Source organism: Mytilus trossulus, chromosome 5 (assembly GCF_036588685.1).
Source record: "Mytilus trossulus isolate FHL-02 chromosome 5, PNRI_Mtr1.1.1.hap1, whole genome shotgun sequence".
NCBI classification, from domain to species: Eukaryota; Metazoa; Mollusca; class Bivalvia; order Mytilida; family Mytilidae; genus Mytilus; species Mytilus trossulus.
The window spans coordinates 46,077,945-46,098,700 of NC_086377.1; the positions used below are offsets into that span (position 1 = coordinate 46,077,945).

A 20,756-nucleotide genomic window follows, 5' to 3' on the forward strand; every position below is an offset into this window, starting at 1 on the left:
TCTATTCAAATCTATTCGTCAATATTTGGTCATTAGCACTTTGTTGAAATTGTTTGTTTGTTTTGTCATACATGTTCAATATTCTGACTGAGAAACAATTTGGACCAGAAGACTGGTTCAGTTTAATTTGTTTGGTTTGTATAGAGACCATCACGTAAAATTGGCATCGTGTGTTTTGTCGAGATTGTTTTAATTGTCAGTCGTGTTCACTCGAGATGACGTTTTTCGATTAGTTAAATCAAAACTCTATCCAAAAATTCCATTACTGTGCTACCTGTTATTATGGTTGCAATGTATAATCTTGACCGTTACATAATCAAAGTATATTTTCTATTGTGGAATCGGCCATTGTTATTACTGAATGTGTTGCTGGGGAGTTCCACGTGGAATCTTTTTTTCAGGCCTTTCGAATCTTTTCATCATTTTTATCGATTAATGGCAATAAGCACAGGAAACTGTATCACATCAATGACTTGACATCTACGAGAAACGAATGTTATGTAAATAATGCATTGTCATATCAACCATGAAGGCGAACTTACGATGACAAATAATCTTGGATAATGTGAAGGTCCGGAATGTACAGTGCAATCATAACAAAAAGGTGTTTGATTCCGTTAATTCAAAAATTTCATCTCGAATAAATGCAGCTGATATTTAAAAAAAAAAAGACCAAAACATGGTGTCAATTTTACCTGACAGCGACTACAAAATGTTTTATTAAATCCTCAATATTGATTGCACTGTACTTTTCTTTGTTTCCTACCATCACAAATATCATCCTCTATGGGTGGTTTACCTATTTCCATGTTTCCTACAATAGTTTCTAAATCTTCCACCTTTTTTTCCAAATAGCTAGTTCTTTGCTCAAGTTTCTCCATTATGCTTGGTTTGTTTTCACCGAGTTCTGTGTTAGGAATTCCATCCAAAAAACGTGTAGCATCTACAAAAGAGATAATTTACATCAAAATACAATTAGAATCATATGCAATATGAACATATCAAATGCATATGTGTCAATCGCAGTTAACAATGTTTCCGTTGCCAGTAACCATCATAGAATAATGATTTAATTGTAGAAGTATCTATGTAACATTTGATTGGTTCCTTTATATTGTTAAACAAATGGTAGTTCTTTAGAAAGAAATTTGGGCGAACATCTAGAGTAGAGTATCGTTCTTAAATGAAATCTTGTGAGGGTTTTGTTTTCAGTAGATTTTCTTTTGAAATGTTTCAATTATTATGTTCGCTACATACATGTATCTTGGATCTCCATTACATGTAACGTTTACAAGTTTGACTGTCCCTTTGGTATCTTTCGTCCCTCTTCTTTTACATGTTTACATTGCCAAGAAATATACAACACGATTGTGTTCGATGCATTCAGTGTATGCTATACATTCATATTGCGTTTTGCAACTTTGACATATTTATGACTTTAAACGATTTATACCTTCTCTTTTTTTTTAAGACTTGATTGACAATTGCATGTTTATGAGATTTAAAAATAGGTTAACTACTGTTGCTTGTTGTTTACAATAGATTGCGTTATGTATCTCATATCTAATAGATAATAACGAGTAAAATCAATTGGTTTTATATACCAGAATCACATAACTTCGATGTGGCCATGTTTACCTCAGTACCATCAAGTGTGTACCTGAAAAAATAAAAAAAGTGACGAAATACCGTACAGGGAATTTCCTAAAAGCGTACAAAATCAAACATTGTCAAGATGTATATATTTGTTTATGTTACATCTAATATTTTAAAGATCGAACTTTCGTATTTTTGACTTGGTAGAAAATAGCCAATCATTAAACAATCTTTTCATTGTACGGTCATTCAATATAAATTCAAAAATGTGTATCGATGATTTTTTTTTTAAAATCCGTATAATAATTTATTGTACACAACATATATACAGGCATATCTATATCCTCTGTTTGAAGCAAATAGTTTCGTTTCGGAACCGCCATAATATATTCTGTACTCAAATATCAATATTGACAATCCATATTTGACTTTATAAATCGTTAGCACATTTAAATAAAATATGATTGTTCTCACTGTATTTTTTTCTACAGAAATACGCAGGCAGTTTCAATGGTGATCTTAATGTTTGGTAGCACAGCTACCGTTTTTGTTGATTAATAGGGGGAAAAAAATACTACACTTGATATCATACGGATTGTTTATTTCAAGTTTTGTTGGTATTGCTCCATAATTTGTTAGTGTTAAAAAGTGATACCATTGTATGTACAGCTATTCAACATTACCTGTGTTTAATGGTGAATTATTAAATACATGTGTACTACAAAATTGGTTTATAGTAATGGGTCATTAATTAGTTATGCCAAACAATCTGCTATAACGTATGAAGCTACACAGGGAAATCAAGACAAAATCTACATTTTGTAAAAGGGATATGATGGGGCAAAATATCGAAGTCTTTAATTCCAATATTCCTGAGATAGCACAGGATGTTTACACATAGCCATGTAACGATGGCAGTTGCTAAGCATACAATTATATTCAAATTCATTAGAGTTTTACCATGTTAAAAAAGGTAAATGTAAAAAAATCGAAACAGACCTGAATATTTGAACAGATACAGCATCACAAACTATTGAAGTCAGGCACACGTCAATTAAATTAATAGTAATGGATTTCGTATACATAACTGTTTAAATATCAGTGAAATTATATCAAAGTCCAGTAGACAACAACTGATTTCAAAGATAAGATGACAAGCTGAACTAAAATATCAACCCAGTCATGGTGAAAACACCTGTCATAATCATGATAATTGGTAGGATATAATGTTTGAAAGTTTAAAGATAGCTGCTTTTATAAAAGTTTCTAGTTTAAAAAATAAACACATCAAATAACATGAATAATATGGCTCCATGACACTCAATTAAAATCATCTGCTATCGCCTCAGTTGTTTTGACATTAATCCATCTACTTCATTTCAACTATATTGCATTAACAATCTTTTTTGCATATCAAATAGATGTCCTATTTCATCATATTAAATCCATGTGTTATCCTAATCCTAAAATGTTCAATTCGTTTACATAATCTTTTCTATAAGTAGAGCAGGAAACACGGTGATCTCCAAATTGTTTGTAGCTCTAAACAGTTTGTTAGTTATCTTACATATAGGTAATACTAAACATCAGTTCTAGTGATTCATTTCAACAAAAAAGGTATCAAGAACATACACTTCCAATGGACAGTATATCAATTAAAAAAACGTAACTTTGATGCGTTTTCCTCCTCGGCAGTTGACATGAAGGGGAGATTTACAAAGTGAAATCATGTAAAGATCGTGTGTTAATCCATTTAAGTGCTGTAGTTAATTTATTAATCATGAATTTAATTATTTTCAATTTAGCTGGATAAAATAAATAGATTTCTATCATAAACTAAAATTATAAACTCCAAATAAAAAAACCAGACCAACAGCCAGGTTTAGCAAAAACCCGGGTTTTATGAGTATTGCCCAGCCCAGTGGGAAATACTGGAAAACCCGGGTTTTACTGGGTTTTAACGGGTTTTAACGGGAAATACTGGGCAATATTGGGTAATATAAAATGCCACTGCTGGTGGAGATTTATTTCCCCGAGGGTATCACAAGCCCAGTAGTCAGCACTTTTTGTGCCGACATGAATTGTCATTGATATGGTTATAATTATAAATTAACTGCACATGTTAACAATTTTTTGATTATTTTGAAAAACTAAGGCTTTTCTACCTCAGACATAGATCACCTTAGCTGTATTTGGCAAAACTTTTAGGAATTTTGGTCCTCAATGCTCTTCAACTTCGTACTTTATTTGGCCTTTTTAACTTTTTGGGATTCGAGCGTCACTGATGAGTCTTTTGTAGACGAAACGCGCGTCTGGCGTATATACTACAGTTAGTCCTGGTATCTATGATGAGTTTCTTTACTGGACTGAATTTTATAGAGGATTCAGTGATCAAACACATATTTAAAACATTTAAGATATTCATTACCTATTTTGTTTATCTAGATTGGTCAAACTGTAAATATAAAGCAAACTTTTTCTTCAAATAAGTTTAACTCTTATTAAGAATTAACAATTACATGTAAGAAATTTCAATTAAATAATGTATATATACTGTCATTTATTAATAAGTAAGTATAATAAGCCCTTTTCAATTCTGTTATAGATAATGCATATTTTAAGGTTTTTCTTGTCGTAGAACACACCGAGGGGTGTCAGGATTGATCAAATGAAAGACCGACCGGAGGGAGGTCTTTCTTTGAACAATCCTGACACCCCGAGGTGTGTTCTACGACAAGAAAACCTTAAAATATGCATTATCTGACTTATATACCGTCAAAAAATATTAATTTTTTGAAGATTAAGTATCCTTTTTTACCGACAACACTAAAGTGGGATATTCCTTTCTAATGCGTTCAGGTTCAGGTTAATATGTCCTGCGGCTCATTTTAAATGTGAAATAAAACTCACTAAATAATTTAGATATAAACCTTTTAAAAATTGTTATCCATACACAATAAAAATATTACTGTAACTGCATGAAGTAAGACACAAATGTATTGTTACCATCCGATAACGGTGTATGACAAATACAAGACACATTGTAAGTTATTTTTTGTATCACTTAGCTTAGTGAAAAGGGGGAGGGTATATGTTTTTTTTTCGTTTTGTTATGTTATTTCTATCGCGGAAAAGTTGTTATTTATTTAACCATTTTACTTGAATCGAATGAAAAATTCAGAAAGATTGTCTTTCGAACAGCAATACATTTTATTAAAAGATAATCAGGATAAAATTATATATTACCCTCCGCACCGACCCTTTCGTGTTATTCAATAGAATATAAGATTATTTTATTAGTTGATCATGAGATAGAGTAAAAGGTATACATAAATTTTAAAAAGTTACGAACTGACACGAAGACGAATATAAATACATGTAGGTCACAGTATGATTTCCTATTCAGTGTGTATCGTTCTGAACATGCATGAAATATTTGCCACTGGACGTTAAGCAATCAACCTATTCAGTTTGACTCAATAAGATTTTCAAAATCTTACACACGAATATGTTAAATCTGGATTAATTTTATGAAAGTCTACATTAAAATTCTTCTGACCTATATGATAATGTTTCTTTATTATAGCGATAAATCAACAAAACTTCACGTTATTTGTTTCTAAAATTAAATTGCGGGTCTACAATGACGGTTTCTTTTACATCTATCATCGGTTGAACTTTAGAAAATAAATATCCAAATTGGCACCAAAAAACTATTAGACGAATAAAATTTTGAAGTAAATCATAGATTGCATGTTAATCAAGGAAAATAATGACCTTACACAGGTCATTATTTTATGCCTTGAAGCATATACCATTGAAACATGGTATCGTCCGGGTTGATTCTGAAAAAGAATGACCTGACGTTCTGAAAGAAAATAACTCCATATAGGTATATAAATCCCTTTAATGGCACGACCCCTAAGGGTGTTTATTTGGCAAGATGAATGTATAACAATGTCGACCTTATATACAAAGGTAACTCCGAAAAGACATCTTCGTAAGTTATTTATTGTAAAGATACAAAGCAAATCGCGAAAATATGTCATATTGAGAATGTATATACTATCAGGAGACATGATATGTTTGTTAATAAGCCAACTTATCCTCCAGGATAAAGTGTTATGTAGTCGATTGGCTTTATGTTTTGGTATACAGTGAATATGTTTTACAAATAAAACTTACGTAATGCATTTGATATTTCCAGTTTTAACTTTTAAACTGCTCGATTAAGGTATATTTATATCAATCAAATTTCGAGATTACATGATTAAAAACAAACTTTTATCAAATAACCCGACAGACGGATAACGTATAAATGACATTAAGGACATTGTCAGTGCATGGATAATGTTTATATATATTTTGTTCTTGTTATAGTGTCCCTTTCGTCTGTGTTTGTTTTTCTACATATTGGGAGATTCCAGTTCCGTATATATATAAGGGAAACGCATCAATCGTTGAATGCACTTATCTTTTTATCCATACCATGGGGAACAGTTGTTTGTAACCTAAATTGAAGTTCCCATAAAGGCAGAAGAATAACATTAACAGATATATTTGACCTGCTTAATAATTGGAATAAATCACAAACCAATTGAAATTGATTCACTTGATCTAGCATTATCCTTGTTCATTGAGTCATGGCATTGGAATCATAATTGTAATGTGGCATACAGTTTTAAAACTTCACATTATGATGAACATATATGATGCACACTAATATCGTTTACAGGACATAAAAAGAGTGAGGTTTCAGTAATCTAAATATGATTTGAGTGTCAGTGTCAATTAGGAAGATGACTGTTGGCTGGCCTTTTACTTCAATATCGTTTTTTTTTTTTTTTTTCTTTTTTCAAATATTGGTTGTTGATTGCAGATTCTATTTTCATTTCATCTTGTATTTCATTTAAATTTAAGCAATTGAAGTCTATTTTGGATAGTTGTCTCATTGGCAATCATTCCACATCTTCTCTTTATATTATCTGTATATATGTTTGCATTTTAAGAGGTTTACATGGTTTGGCTTGTCCATTGCTCTACATGATTTTTCTAGTGTATACAGTTATGCGTTGCTAGCATTTATTCCTGATCAAAATAAAGGTCCAATCCCTAACTCCCGAAAAAGTCCTTTCTCATCTAGGTACTCCTCTTTTATTTAATAAAAACCAAGGAAGAAATAAAAACGAACAACAAGCCTGGCAATGCATTTCCCATAGGGTTCTATGTTAAACTAAGTCCCCTGCTGGCGGCCATCTTGGATTATGGATCGGCTACAAAGTAACAACACTTGGTCACTAGCTCATAAGGAATATTCATACCATGTTTGGTTTCATTCCATTCAGTGGTTCTCTAGAAGAAGTTCAAAATGTAAAAAGTTAACGACGACGAAGACGGACGACAGACGCCAAGTGAGCTAAAAAAAACCAACAAAAAAACAAACAACCAATAAGCCTGGCAATGGTTTTATTATCACAGATTTACCATGGAATGTCATACTAGTACAAAATATTTATTGCCCAATTGGTTTGTTAGTTGTTCATAATGAACATAAGGAACATTAATAAATCATAAGTGTTTTACTGCAAATATAAAATTCTCATTTGTAGAACCTCACATGTAATATGTAACATTATTTAACTCATTGATATTTATTAAGTAAAATATCAGATGGAAGAGAATGTTATCCAGTACACCTCAGATGACCAACTTTTATCTAATAAAAATCAAATAAAAAACCTATATCATGTTCAAATTCAAATGTTAAAATATAATCCTTGAGAAATGGAGTTTATTTTTGCTGACAATATTAAAATTTAGAATGATAAAAAATATTTTTAAGTATATTACACAAATTGATAACATTACATCCAAACATTTCTATCTTTTAAAGAAAAATTACAAATCTAAGCTGCCATTATTAAATTGATTGTTTGTTTGTTTTATCAAAAATAAAAAATAAACACCCTCATAACATCACTAAAAGATTTTGGCCTAATTATTCATTTAACAAACACAATCTATGGTTTTGACAAATTGAGTTCAAAGGAGACATGGTGTTTTTGATTCCTCTTGGTATTCTGGATAACATCTTATAAATTGTATAAAGTCAACATCCTACATTCAAGTGATATTGCAACATCTACAGTGAGTTGTTAGTACATTTAACATCAGTATCTAAACCCCTAATACTGACAAATCATTTATATACAAGTTCAGGCTATTCTATTTAATTTGGAAGGGTAGGACAGGATTTACTAGAAGTAAGAGGTTTCTGAAAATCCCTTCCTAAGTGGGTCTCATTGGGGTCTAAGCATGACACAGGATTGCCGATTTTTTGTAAGCGTGACACGTGAAAGTCAAATTATTGTGTGGTGAAAGCGGGAAATGAGGTCTAGCTGGACCCCGGGAAATGACCAAAAAAAATGAGAACTGCTTACGTATATAGTGTAAGACAGGATAAGGGAATCTGACAAAACAGTAAGCGGGATCCGGGATCGGAACCCCCCAATGAGACCCCCTCCTAACCTCAATTAACTGAAAGTTAGAATATTGATTAAAGGGTTTCTGAAAATCCCTTCCTCACCCCAATTTAAATAGAGTAGCCCTTATATACTATCATAAATTACGCCAATATACAGCATTACATTGACCTACAATTTAAATATTACAAAATTATGTGACCTACTTTAATCTATGATTTATACATTATAAAAACTGTTGTGATTTAATATATAACATACTACATGTACTATTGTTAGAAATGAATTGTGCAATTCTAATTTTATTTGATCAAAAACTATCTTCAATCATTTTAGGGGCTAAATCAAATATTGGCAAGGTGGAACTTTGGTAAATCTAACTTAGAGAATTGGAATCACATATTCTTACAAGTTTCTAAATTAAGATAAGGAGAAATTATTTTAGCCACTGATTTTATAATACACAGATCAGTGTTATATTTATTTTTGAGTCAGTCTGTGAGCTTAATTTTTAGTTATAGACAAGTATGAACTAAAGGGCTGTACAAAATTGTTGTGCTAGACTGTATACTGTATATGTTTACAATGTATACTTGTATAAATGCAATATATAGGATTAGTACACAGACTAGACTTATCAGTATTTTATACTGTTTTCAGGAGACTAGACAACATTTAGTCATCTTGTATATAGTGATGAAATATTAGTTACAGCTATTTTACAAAACCTGATATATAGTTATTAATTTATTAGTTAAGCTAATAAACTTTTCCACAAAATATAGTGTAAAGTTACAGATATTCCCCAAAAGCTAATACTTAGCAATATGTTATTAGTTATAGCTATTGAAAAAAATTTGAATACTGTTATGAATAATGACAAACCTTAATATTTATGACAAAATTTTGAGGTCTAGTGCAACCTGGTTACACCAATAGGAACGCTATTCCTAAATATAACCAAAATTGTTTCTTGTTACATGTTATAGATGAAAATAGTGAATCAAATATGGACGTTAAAAGTCCAGTATAAAACTGATTAAGAAGATTTGATGACATCTTATTATCGGTGGGATTCAATTTACAAAAGTATAAAAAAGCATCTATAAAGGTGTCTAGTTTTAAAAGATATTTACCAGCAATCGGATATTTTTAGGAAGATAATGTTAGGGTATGAACTAAGATTGTTTGATTCAACAAAAATGGTATCATGAAAATACACAAATGAAGTGTCCATTGAAAAATTCTTTGGCAATTACAATCCATTTTCTTTTATGAAATAGGCGAGATGTTATGTCTAAATATCATATTTGATCACTGAATGGTCAAAAGTTCTGTATAGTATAAAGTCAGTCAGTAAATCTGTATCAAGTTTGTTTTTTTCTAACAGAGGAAAATACATCATACCATCCAAAATGCCAATGGGGGTTTTATGTGCAAGATGGCTGTTATAGTCCTACAAAACCCTTAAAGGGGCCTTCAAATTTATTTTATGTTCTTATTGCTTCTTCATACTTTTACAATGATAAAATTGATTGTTTTGTTTTAAATTGTGGACATTATTGCTATTTCAAAATTCCAATTGGGATCCTCCATGGGGAAAATCCCCCTCAAATAGTGACAGACGACAGGTATGAAACATTTATCTCATCTTTTGCAACATTGAGTAAAACATTGAACTTAATTTGAACCATCTAAACTGGTGTATACTCATATCACAGAGACTCAAGTATAAAATTCCATCAAACATCAAAATAGTTTGGTATAAAAAGTAACAAGGTAAAAAACTTGTAACTGAGAGGTACAAAAACTGCTCACAACCAAGAATTCTGATCACATTTGGCAGTTTATCGTTGGTTTTAAACATGTGTATGAAATACTTTAAACTAGTCCTTTTTTAAAATAAACAATTGATGCAAATGCAGAAATTAATAAAATTTGTAAATGTAAATATGCCATTAAGTTCATTTCCTTTAAAACTTCCAATCAAATCATGTTTACTGTGAATTCATTTATTTTTGTGGGTACCAATTCTTCGTGGATTGTGGAAAGTTTTTCCGTTTTATGGATATGTAATTTCGAGGATTCACTTAAGTCTGCATACAACATGATAGAAAATACTTTGTTGAACATTTAAATTCTTGGTTCACCTGTATCCACAAAAAAAACACAAAAATTGGTATCCAACCATATTTTTGTCAGTTTCACATTTTCAATGGAATTTGCCATTTCAGTCATCTTTGAATTGCATACACATGCATCAAGTTCTAAACTAACAATCGCAAGACAATATCAATGGAAACTTGTAAAGGAAAACTCTAAATCATTTTTTATAGTTAGGAAAGGATAAATTATTGTCAACAAGAAAAAAATATATACTGGAAAAACAGATAACAAATCTGGCAACAATGGAAATTAGATATCTTAAATTGTCTCCAACATGGAATATTTTGTCCTAAGACATAAACTAGACATAAGTAGCTTGACCAAATTATTATGCTATGTTTTTAACAGCACTATTTTAAACTTTAATATTTCAGTATACATATCTCTTTTTCATAACACAGTTACTTCCCTTTCATAGAGTTATTTCCCTTTTCAATTAAATACAATTGATGGTATTCAGGACCTCACAAAATGCATTTTTCTGCATGAGTGATTTTTTTTTCTTGTCTGCATGATGAAGAATTATATAGAATACTGATTTAATGCATTATAGCATGCATTAACCCTCACCAGAAAGGAGACAAATTCTTTAAAAAGGGGAGATAACAAATATATATGTTTGAAATTAAGGGAATAAAATTCAACAAAGTAATAAAGTTTGAGACAGAAATAGCGAGACATACCTTTCATGAAAACAATCCCTTCATTTTGACTTCTTATTACAAATAATCTTGGTATAAAACAGTAAAAAATATATAATAAATCTGTATTAATTTTTATGAAAGGTAAAAGATTAAATTCTGTGGAAAAATGAAAATATGATACCTTTTTCTGAGACTTCAAATGAAAGAACTAGCTAAATACTACTCCAACTTTCATCCATTTTGATTTGTACTATTGGCCTATAACAGTCAGTTTCCTTTAATTTATTTTTGAATATGAAACAAAATATGAAAAAGTCAACAAGAAAAAATTGTTACCCATCAAACCCTTCTTTAATTTCATAATGTTATAACATATAGTTTAAAAGGCTTTTTTGAAATCTAATAAAATCCTTGTTATTTTTGTCTTAGTTTTGCAAGAACGAAGTTTGATTTTTTTTTGTGTCAAATATTTTTTTTAATTTAAAAAGAAACCCTCAACTTTTTCCAATATCAAGATATTTAAAAAAACTTTTCAATTTCACTCCAATCTTACAAAATATCACATTTTTACAAAGTAAAAGAAACTCACAGCTTCAAGGGCCATATATAAATACAGCTTCAAGGGCCATATATAAATACAGCTTCAAGGGCCATATATAAATACAGCTTCAAGGGTCATATATAAATACACATATACCATATATGTACATCATGCCAAAAGATAAAAATAACGCTAATAAACTATCATATACTATACATAATAAATATATAAAACATATCATCCCTAAAAATTAACAAATAATTTACAATAACAAAAACATTAAAAATATGATATGTAAAACAGTCCGACAAACTCAATGAAAGGATGAAAAAATATGCAATTCCCAGCAAATTTACAGGCAAAATATAAATATGTTGTTGTGTAGAGGATGTAACCTTAAAAAAATATATTTTGTCCCTTAGGTCAATGAAATTAAGTTCTCCCCATCAGTTTTTTTTCTCTAAAATTCGGTTGTAAAAACCTTCATTGTTGCAAAAAATAAAATCTTAGCAATTTTTTTTTTAAATTGTGTTTTATCTAAAAAAAAAAAATCTTTTAATTTCTAAATGATATTCTACATGTTTACTCATCTTCAAGATCAACATATATTTCTAAGGGGCTAGTAATTCTAAAAACAGAATCAAATGGATAAGCTTCCTTTTGAATAGTTGAAGCAAGAAGAGCTATAATTAATAATAGATTTTGTAGAAGAATGTTACATCAACAAAGAAAGACTACACAAATATGTTTCCATTACATTTCTATTAATCTCCAAAAGCAAAAAATACTGTTTGTAAAATTAAAACCAGAATTCAGTGGTATATTTAGACCTGGTATAAGGGAGACTTCTTTTAATATCATTAATGCGTTTGAAAATAATCAAGTTTCATCAATGCTTTTAAAGCCCTCATGTGAAACAGATGTAAACTTGATCTGTGTTACTTCTAAGCTTACAAAAAATCTTTGAAAACAGTTCACACAAGCGCACAAGTGATTTGTAGAATTAGGTCTCCCATCTTAAATTAATAAATAAATAAACAAATTTGATTGGTTCTAAGTAGTTAATGCCTATTAAGGAAACCTAGATGTAGTTGTTCCGGAACATCTATTGTTTCCATGGCTATACTTGATGGATTGAACGGGAATGTTACTGGGAAAGTGTATTTTGTGTCCATTAATAAAGTGTTGTCGGCTTCCTGCCGTCCTTGTAATTTCTTTTGAATCTTCCTAATGAAACTGACAGGTACCCTCTCTTCAAACTCGTCAACTGGTGTATACAGATTCAATATCTTAACAATCTGAAAGAAAATCAGAATAATAAATAAATAATAAATCAAAATTATAAGGCGGCATAATATACAAAACAAGGACTTAACATAAGATATAATGAGCTTTTAACTGATATATGACCACAAGTAACAGATCAAAAAGGATTATTAAATTATTATCTTTCAATTTCAATAGATGATTGCAAAACTTTGAACAAAAAAGTAGCTCTGGAATTTAAGTTATGTTTTTATGAATGTTTTAAATGCTAATGCAGAGTGTGTCCCAGATGATGGCTTGACATAAAAATGTCATAAAGGGACATAACTAGATGACTGTTAAATCAACACATTTTTGTAAAAATTTCATTAATGCCAGTATTGTATTATCTTTGTGTTATTTAAAATACTTATTTATAATTATTATCTACATTAATTGTAGGAATTACAATACTGTCCCCTTGTCTCCAAATTAGAATAAATACTAGCTGTGTACTCACATGAGCAACACAATATATGCCTTATAAGGGGTAGGATCTACTTAGTACCTGTAAATACCCCTAGTTTTTGTTGGTTTGTGTTGCTCAATCTTTAATTTTCTATGTTTTGTTTTGTGCCAAACTTTTTTCTTTTTTTTTACACCTACGAAAATGACCCTCTATATGGTATACCCCACATGGCGTTTGAGGCAACTGACACCTACCTGTGGAGTTGTTAGTTTAGAACACATTTCACATATACTGTCCACATCAGCATCTGTTTTCCTGGCCTGTAATAACTGGGAGGCTTGGGTAATAGGTTCTAATGCTGACAGGGCACCAGATTCTCCTAATTTGTTGTCACGTAACCACTGTTCTAAATGACTCAGATTGTATCTGAAATAAAATATGAAAAAATCAGCAAAGTGCTTTATGCAACACAAATTATGGCAATAGCTTTATTGAAGTCTTCAATAACAGGCATGGGTTTTTATTTATGTTTGTGGTCAACTAATATTCCTGTATGCTTGATTTAGTGATTAAGAATAGTTTTCTAGCCCTTCCTCTCCTTGGTCAAAATCCATTATATTTTTTTTTAATAATTTCATAGAAAACCTTCAAAAATCAAATTCATCCTAACTGAAAGTAAAACTTGACAATTTGCTTCCTGCCATGACCAATTGTGCCCCATTCCCAATACTGACATTTTGACCAAATATTGGATCACATGATTGGTGATAGCAGAAGACCCTTACCATGTGGACAAACCAGTTCATCAGATTCCCTCTGTTTTAAATTTTTTACCTTTATTTGTATCTTCATAGGTGGTCAATTACTATTGGCCCTAATCACTGATAGGTAACAAGAATGCGTCCACAGTACATGGATGCTCCACTCACACTACCATTTCTATGGTTATTAGACCATGAAATTGGGGTCAAAACTCTAAATTGGCATTAAAATTATAATGATTTTATCATAAAGAACATGTGTACTAAGTTTCAAGTTGATTGAACTTCAACTTCATTAAAAACTACCTCAACCAAAAACTTTAACCTAGAGCTGGACAGAGACAAACAAACAAATGAAAGAACAAACAAACGAACGGACGCACAGACAGGTAAACATAATGCCCCTCTACTATCGTAGGTGGGGCATAAAAATGTAAAGTACAAGTATCTTATACTCTATACCATACCTGATCTGCATTCCTTTTGACCAATTGCACATATCTTTACGTAGAAGTAGGTTGTTTAGAGCACCAGAGGCAACAAAGTAATAAAGCTGTCGGAAGATCTGTTTAACCAGTTCTGGGTCCACAGCATGCTGGGACAAAATCTGACTGTATTTGTTCATCTGAAACAGGCATAAAAGATGTGAATAAAATAACTGTGTCTCTCTTCAATAAGGCAAAACTTAATATTTTCTTTTTTCTGCCTCTCTATTAACCCTTAATTTTGATACAAACCCTAAGATATATCATTGATGTTTTTAACTGTTGACTAATATACAGAATCACATTTTGACACATGACATATTTTCAGTGAATTTTTTCCCTTTATTTATAAAAGTAGTGTTAATAAAAAAATGCCTGCCTAAATAAGTTAGTTAAAAAGTAGCTAAGTTGATTTCATAACATAATTACATGCTTAAAATGTGATGTTTATGACTATAAATTCAAAACTTTAGCATGCATCAATTGTTCTCATTGTTTAACAATTTATTAACATGTGACAGTATTCTGTCCTGTGGCAAATTTTGCCATAGAAATAAACAAGTCAAAACTTCTCAGTTTACTTAATTACAGCAAAATGACTTGAGTGTGTAAGTAAAGGTAATATCTTTGACTAGCTTGCTTGCTAGTTGAACAATGAAATCATCATTAGGTTAGATATACTACCCTTCTTTAAAAGTAGACTAGTCCAAGCGATAACCAATTTATTTGTCTGTAGGACTATAGTACTTTGTAAGGAGGATAGTATACCTAACATGTGTGATGTAACTTACCACTTTCATAAGAGAATCAAGAGACAGTTCTTTTTCCTCCAGTTCGTTTGCATTACTGGAACTTCTTCCTCTCATACCAGAAGGTTTGGAGGCTGTTAGTCCTGCTATGGCTTCATGTTCTAATACTGCTGGCACTGAAATTGTACGACCAAAGGTTAGAAATAAGAAATTCATCAACTTCCCTTTATTCATTTTAATCATTGATGGGTAATTGGTGTTTGTTGTTAACTTAATGTCCAGTGACAAATTTTTTATACATGTTCAACCAAAGAGTTTTAAAGAATTAGCATAATAGGTAGATTCTCCAAGGCACAACCTATTCACATGAAAAATTATTTTCAGTAAGTTAATAAAACACAGCAATCATTAATGCCAGTATTGACCATGATAAAGATAAAATACAGAATGTTGGTACTATACAATTTTTAAATCATTTGTTAAATTTCCCATCTGTGCTGTTTCAAATTCCTGCTTTTTCTATCCTGTTGTTTATGAGGTGTGGTATGAAGTCTCACACTAAATAAACAACCACACAGACATGCAAATCTACAAACCTAGTGGCATGTAGAGAAGTGTAATTTCAGAGTGAGACAGAGACAGTATGAACACATTGGACATACTGATTGCTGCATATTTGCATTGGCTCTTATCACTATAAAAAACAAGAATGTGTCCCCAGTACACGAATGCCCCACTCGCACTATCATTTTCTATGTTCAATGGACTGTAAAATTGAGGTAAAAACTCTAATTTGGCATTAAAATTTAAAAGATCATATCATAGGGAACATGTGTACAAAGTTTGAAGTCGATTGGACTTCAACTTCATCAAAAACTACCTTGACCAAAAACTTTAACCTGAAGCAGGACAGACGGACGAACAGACGGACGGACGAAAGGACGCACAGACCAGAAAACATAATGCCCCTCTACTATCGTAGGTGGGGCATAAAAATGCTAGGACCTCAGAGGTCAATTAAGTTGATTTGTACACTATCTGTCCATTCTAAGGGTTGACAATGAAAAGTGACAAAGCCCATGTGACCTGTAACTTACCAATCATTTGCTGCACTGATTCCTGCATCTGTTTAATCATGGTTTGGTAGATCCACACGGCCAGATCACTGAACACTTGTCTGTACTCTGATAGGTCAAAGTTACGTAGACAATGTTCATTCTGCCTTGGTGAATTATCTGATTGGAAAGCCTGCAAATACAGTTTATCAAATTTAAAATTCTGGGGAAATTTGTTTCAGGAAACAACAGACATCCAAGAGCTCTCCAAAACCTGAAAGTGAGTTGAAACATTACAGAACAAAAACTTATATGTGAGTTTTCCTATGAAACTCTGAAGTGTTTCAGAAAAGTCAAAAAAAATCCTAATTATTTAACCCTCTTTTTCACAGTCCGTTAGTTCATTCCTGGCCTCAGGTGGAGTTCAAATTCATCAGTCTTTAGTTAGTATTTACATTTTGTAGACTTTTGTTTGTCTTTCCATCATATTTTTCCAGTTTCTCTTCAAATGTTCCTATGATATTTCCCTCCTATTTTTCTGTTAGTCATGAGTGATATAAAATTGGAACTGTTAATTGAGCTTGCACAAAGTAAAAGAGACAACATGAGAATTTTTATCAATCAGCATCAGGTTTAAGATCAACATCATTAGCAAGTAGAGGAAAAAACTCAATACTGTGGATTCATTATTATTCATTGGATACCAATTTTTGTGGCTTTCATGGGTACAGGTGAACCACGAAATTAAAAGTTCAACGAATAACAAATTTTCTATAGGCTTGTATGCAGACTTTGTCAAAACCACGAAATTAAATATCCACGATCATGCAAGTTTTCCTTAATCCTCGAAAATTGGTACCAACGAAAATAAATGAATTCACAGTAGTAGTCCTTATCAAAACTGAAAAGTATACAAATTATGGTACAAACGGAGTATATTTCTGAAAATTGTAGCAAATTTTAAATTGAAGTAGGAATTAAAAGGTCTACTCCTTTATGTGTTGGTTTGAAATCATTTTTGATGCATTAACAAATGAAATCAGATGGTAGGTAAACCATGCATGTTCTCAAACAAACAAAAAAGAAATAATCTATCTCACCTTATTTACCTATCAAGTCTGTACAAAGGGAAGTAATTCTAAATCAGCATGAACTTTTTTCATTTCTAAGAACTGACTTTATGTGTGTTTATAATCTAACATTAAAATGGGAAACAATTTTTTATAACACAGGTAAGGGGAAACAATGAATTTATAAAATGCTCTATTTTTATGTAACTTTAATAGGAGCAAATACTAAACTAAGGAATTAAGTAATGAAATTAAGTACCCTAATAGTAGCCATGTTTATCTTTAAGAATGTAATCTGTTCCCTCAAAATAGTAATTTTAAAACTGATATAAAATAATCTGCAGTACACAAATTCACAGATTCTCCATCAAGGGGAATACATGTAGTAAATTCATACAGTTTTCAATTGTGAGGTACTTACTTTTTCTCCACTGTACTGTTTGAGTGTATGCAGCAGACGACAGGTGTTTGTCAGCCATAGTGTTACTCTCTCAACATCACTATGATGTTTCTGTAAAAGTCAAATTCAATGATAACAATGATCAGAATTTTGTTCTCAAAATTTGAATCATTTGAAACACAACAGTTTTTAGTATTTATCTTGTGTCTGAAAAAAAACAATAAAGATGCCACAAAAAATCTTAAGAGTAAAATTTATCTTAAGTTTAAAATATTCCTTAACTGTTCAAGTAAATATTTTTATCGTAAGATTAATTTTACACTTATGATTTTTTGTAAAAAGGGCTACAGGCTTATAATTTGTTAAGTCAGATGTACATTTCAACTACGCAAGACTTATCACTTGCAAAGATTAAAATCATGAAACCAAAAACTAGAGATTCCACCAATTATGGCCATCTTTGTTGAAGGCCGTATAGTGACCTATAGTTGTTAATATCTGTGTCATTTGGTCTTGTGTAAAGAAGTTTTTTATTGGCAATCATACTATATCTTTATTTTTTTTATCTCGTTTAAATGGAAAAGCTGTTGTACATAAATGGCAAATTGTTTTTTTTAACCTTTTCAACCAATTTTTCTCCTGTCTCCTGACATCAGATCAAAATATAACTTGTAAGTGACCTATATTTTGACCTACCTTGACACATTTTTTTATTCCATTAATTGTGTTTGTCAGCAGACCTCTGACTTTCTCATCGTCATTTACATAATCAGTATGTCTGACACACATAAACAAAACATAGGCTGGTAACCCTGGTAACAAACCAACAGCTACACGAGGTTTTAAATCTGAAATAAAAGTAAGAAACTTAAGTTAACATGTTCACATACTCCAAGAATACCCAATGATGATTGTGGCCAAGTTTGAATAATTTGGCGCTGTATTTTCAGGAGAAGGTTTTTGGTAAAAGGCAACAGATGACAAGGACAAGGGACGCCAAGTGACGAGAAAAGGTCATTGCTTTTTAAGCCAGCTGAGCTAAAAATAAAGAAATACTTTGTACAATTTTCTTCCATGATCGTTAACAAGATTTTCTTTAAAGATTACAAAAGAATATTAAACAATCGAAGGCTGTAAAAAGCAGAGCAATGAAAATTGTATAATGTGTTTGAATGGCGCAATGGTATCTTTCCACCCTCTTTTTTGAACTACCCCATTTAATGCCTTAACTGTGAATTAAACCTTACAATAAAATAACCTTATATACTGCAAATTTACATACCCATAATTAGGTTTTTGATGAGAGCTTGCTCGTCCTCCTTACGATACTCTAACATGCCCATATAGTTCCTCTCTCGATGTTTTACGTGGGCAACATTGTCTTCACTAGATTTAGTATCGTCTTTATCCATCTCTGCAGCAATCTCAGCCGCTATAAAAATTGAAAAACATTTGAAAGGGTGGCCCAAAGAAGCAATTTATTGTTATTAAAGACCTCAATATAAGACCTTATACCAAATTTTACTTGTTACTAAACTTTTTATTTTTATAAGCAACAGAAGGGTGATTCTAGTAAAGCAGAAAACTGTTTACAGTGTCAGAGCACATAAACACACAATTATCTATTGAGATGTTGCTGAGATCTTTTGTCTTCTGTGTAATGAATTGTTGCCTATGTTCTTATATTTTATAATGTAGTTTTTTTAACATATTTTTTTTGAATTCTCTGATTAATTTTTGCATTCTTGAATTTCAGTTTATTGATGAATGATTTAAGTTTTGAATGTATGTGGTTTGATGTTATTTGAAAAACAACTTCATTTGTAAAACCATCTATAATTATAGATTACCATTGGTCATCTCAACAAGATTGATTTTCTCACTTGAGCCGGAACGGAGTAGAGATGAACAATGATAATCTGTTTATCTCATTTTACCTATTAGGAAGTTGTTAATTTCCTTAACAACACAATGTGCTCCCAAAGTGTCTAGCAATTTTTTTTAATTTAACTTTACTTTGCTGAGAAAGGAAATTATAAGTCAGTAAGATCAATTGGAAATTTCATAAATAGGGATAATTTATAATTATATGCAAGTTAGACAGAATTGTCTCCCTTTTAAAGGATTTTCTTAAATGATTGACACAAACTAACAAAAGCTCCACATACCTTCTCCATCTTTGAGACGTTTGGCATAAGTTTTTAACATTTTCTTCAGCTTGCGTATTTGGTCTTGGTTTTTGTCATTAGATTCTCGCAGATCCTAGCAAAGAAGAGCATAATTCATATAGATTATATTTATTTTTTACACACATGTATTTGTAACAAATGAAAAAGCTTGTCGCTGTTTTTTTATCTCAAAGTCTAAAACTAATTATTGACAATAATTTTTTTAATTTTTTTAGAAACTTTTTGTAAAATTCACATTAGAAAACTGTCAAAATCACATTTTCTATTTACATTCATGTTGATGAATAAAGGCCTTTCCAATTTTTTATGGGTAGTATTCTTAAAATAACAAACTATATACATCAGATTTAACAAAAATGCATACCATATTTTCAGATGTAAGCCTTTTTATTTCCTTCTGCATAGCTGCTTTACTAAATGAACTAATTCATATGTTACAATTGAATTTTCTATATGTCCATACTTGAAACTCTAAAAAATTCCCCAGATTGAATCAAATATACATACCAAATTTTCCGATGTAAGCCTTGTAATTTCGTGCTGCATGGTCGCTTCAATCTTAGCCTCTGGACCGAGCTGTAGATTCTGTAAACAAACATTGAGATATTTTTATCATTAAATATTTTGTCAACAAACATTTTCCTCATTGTTGAAGCAGATTCTTTAATTATAATTTTAACAGATGATTTGACACAATTGTTTGGACAAACTGGGTTATTGTTAATGTAAAATCTAAATAAGGACGCAAAGAATAATACCCTTGGGATATTTTGAATTTATGAGTGTGTGGATTGAAGTATTCATTCTGAAGAGTCTAAATTTAAATAAGATGTGGTATGAGTGTCAATGAGACAACTCTTCATACAAGTCCAAATGATTAAAAAAAAATATAGGTCAAAGTACA

General features: G+C 31.0%; 1 protein-coding gene across 12 annotated transcripts in view; it reads right to left on the minus strand.

Moving 5' to 3' along the window:
* Nucleotides 1–7,045: 7,045 nt before the first annotated feature.
* The window catches only part of LOC134718888 (unconventional myosin-Va-like), a 94,590-nt gene continuing 80,879 nt past the window's right edge, over nucleotides 7,046–20,756 (minus strand). For 11 of the 12 annotated variants that reach the window (XM_063581729.1, XM_063581732.1, XM_063581731.1 and 8 more), the window contains 10 exons: nucleotides 20,360–20,437; nucleotides 19,832–19,925; nucleotides 18,946–19,095; nucleotides 18,360–18,511; nucleotides 17,685–17,774; nucleotides 16,236–16,386; nucleotides 15,181–15,314; nucleotides 14,372–14,529; nucleotides 13,398–13,569; nucleotides 7,046–12,727 (listed from right to left, as the gene is read on the minus strand). In XM_063581729.1, the coding sequence (XP_063437799.1) occupies nucleotides 12,491–12,727; nucleotides 13,398–13,569; nucleotides 14,372–14,529; nucleotides 15,181–15,314; nucleotides 16,236–16,386; nucleotides 17,685–17,774; nucleotides 18,360–18,511; nucleotides 18,946–19,095; nucleotides 19,832–19,925; nucleotides 20,360–20,437 (1,416 nt within the window). In that variant the 3' untranslated portion in view covers nucleotides 7,046–12,490. The remainder of the gene's footprint in view (nucleotides 12,728–13,397; nucleotides 13,570–14,371; nucleotides 14,530–15,180; nucleotides 15,315–16,235; nucleotides 16,387–17,684; nucleotides 17,775–18,359; nucleotides 18,512–18,945; nucleotides 19,096–19,831; nucleotides 19,926–20,359; nucleotides 20,438–20,756) is intronic. The other variant, XR_010107463.1, reaches the window with a different exon arrangement.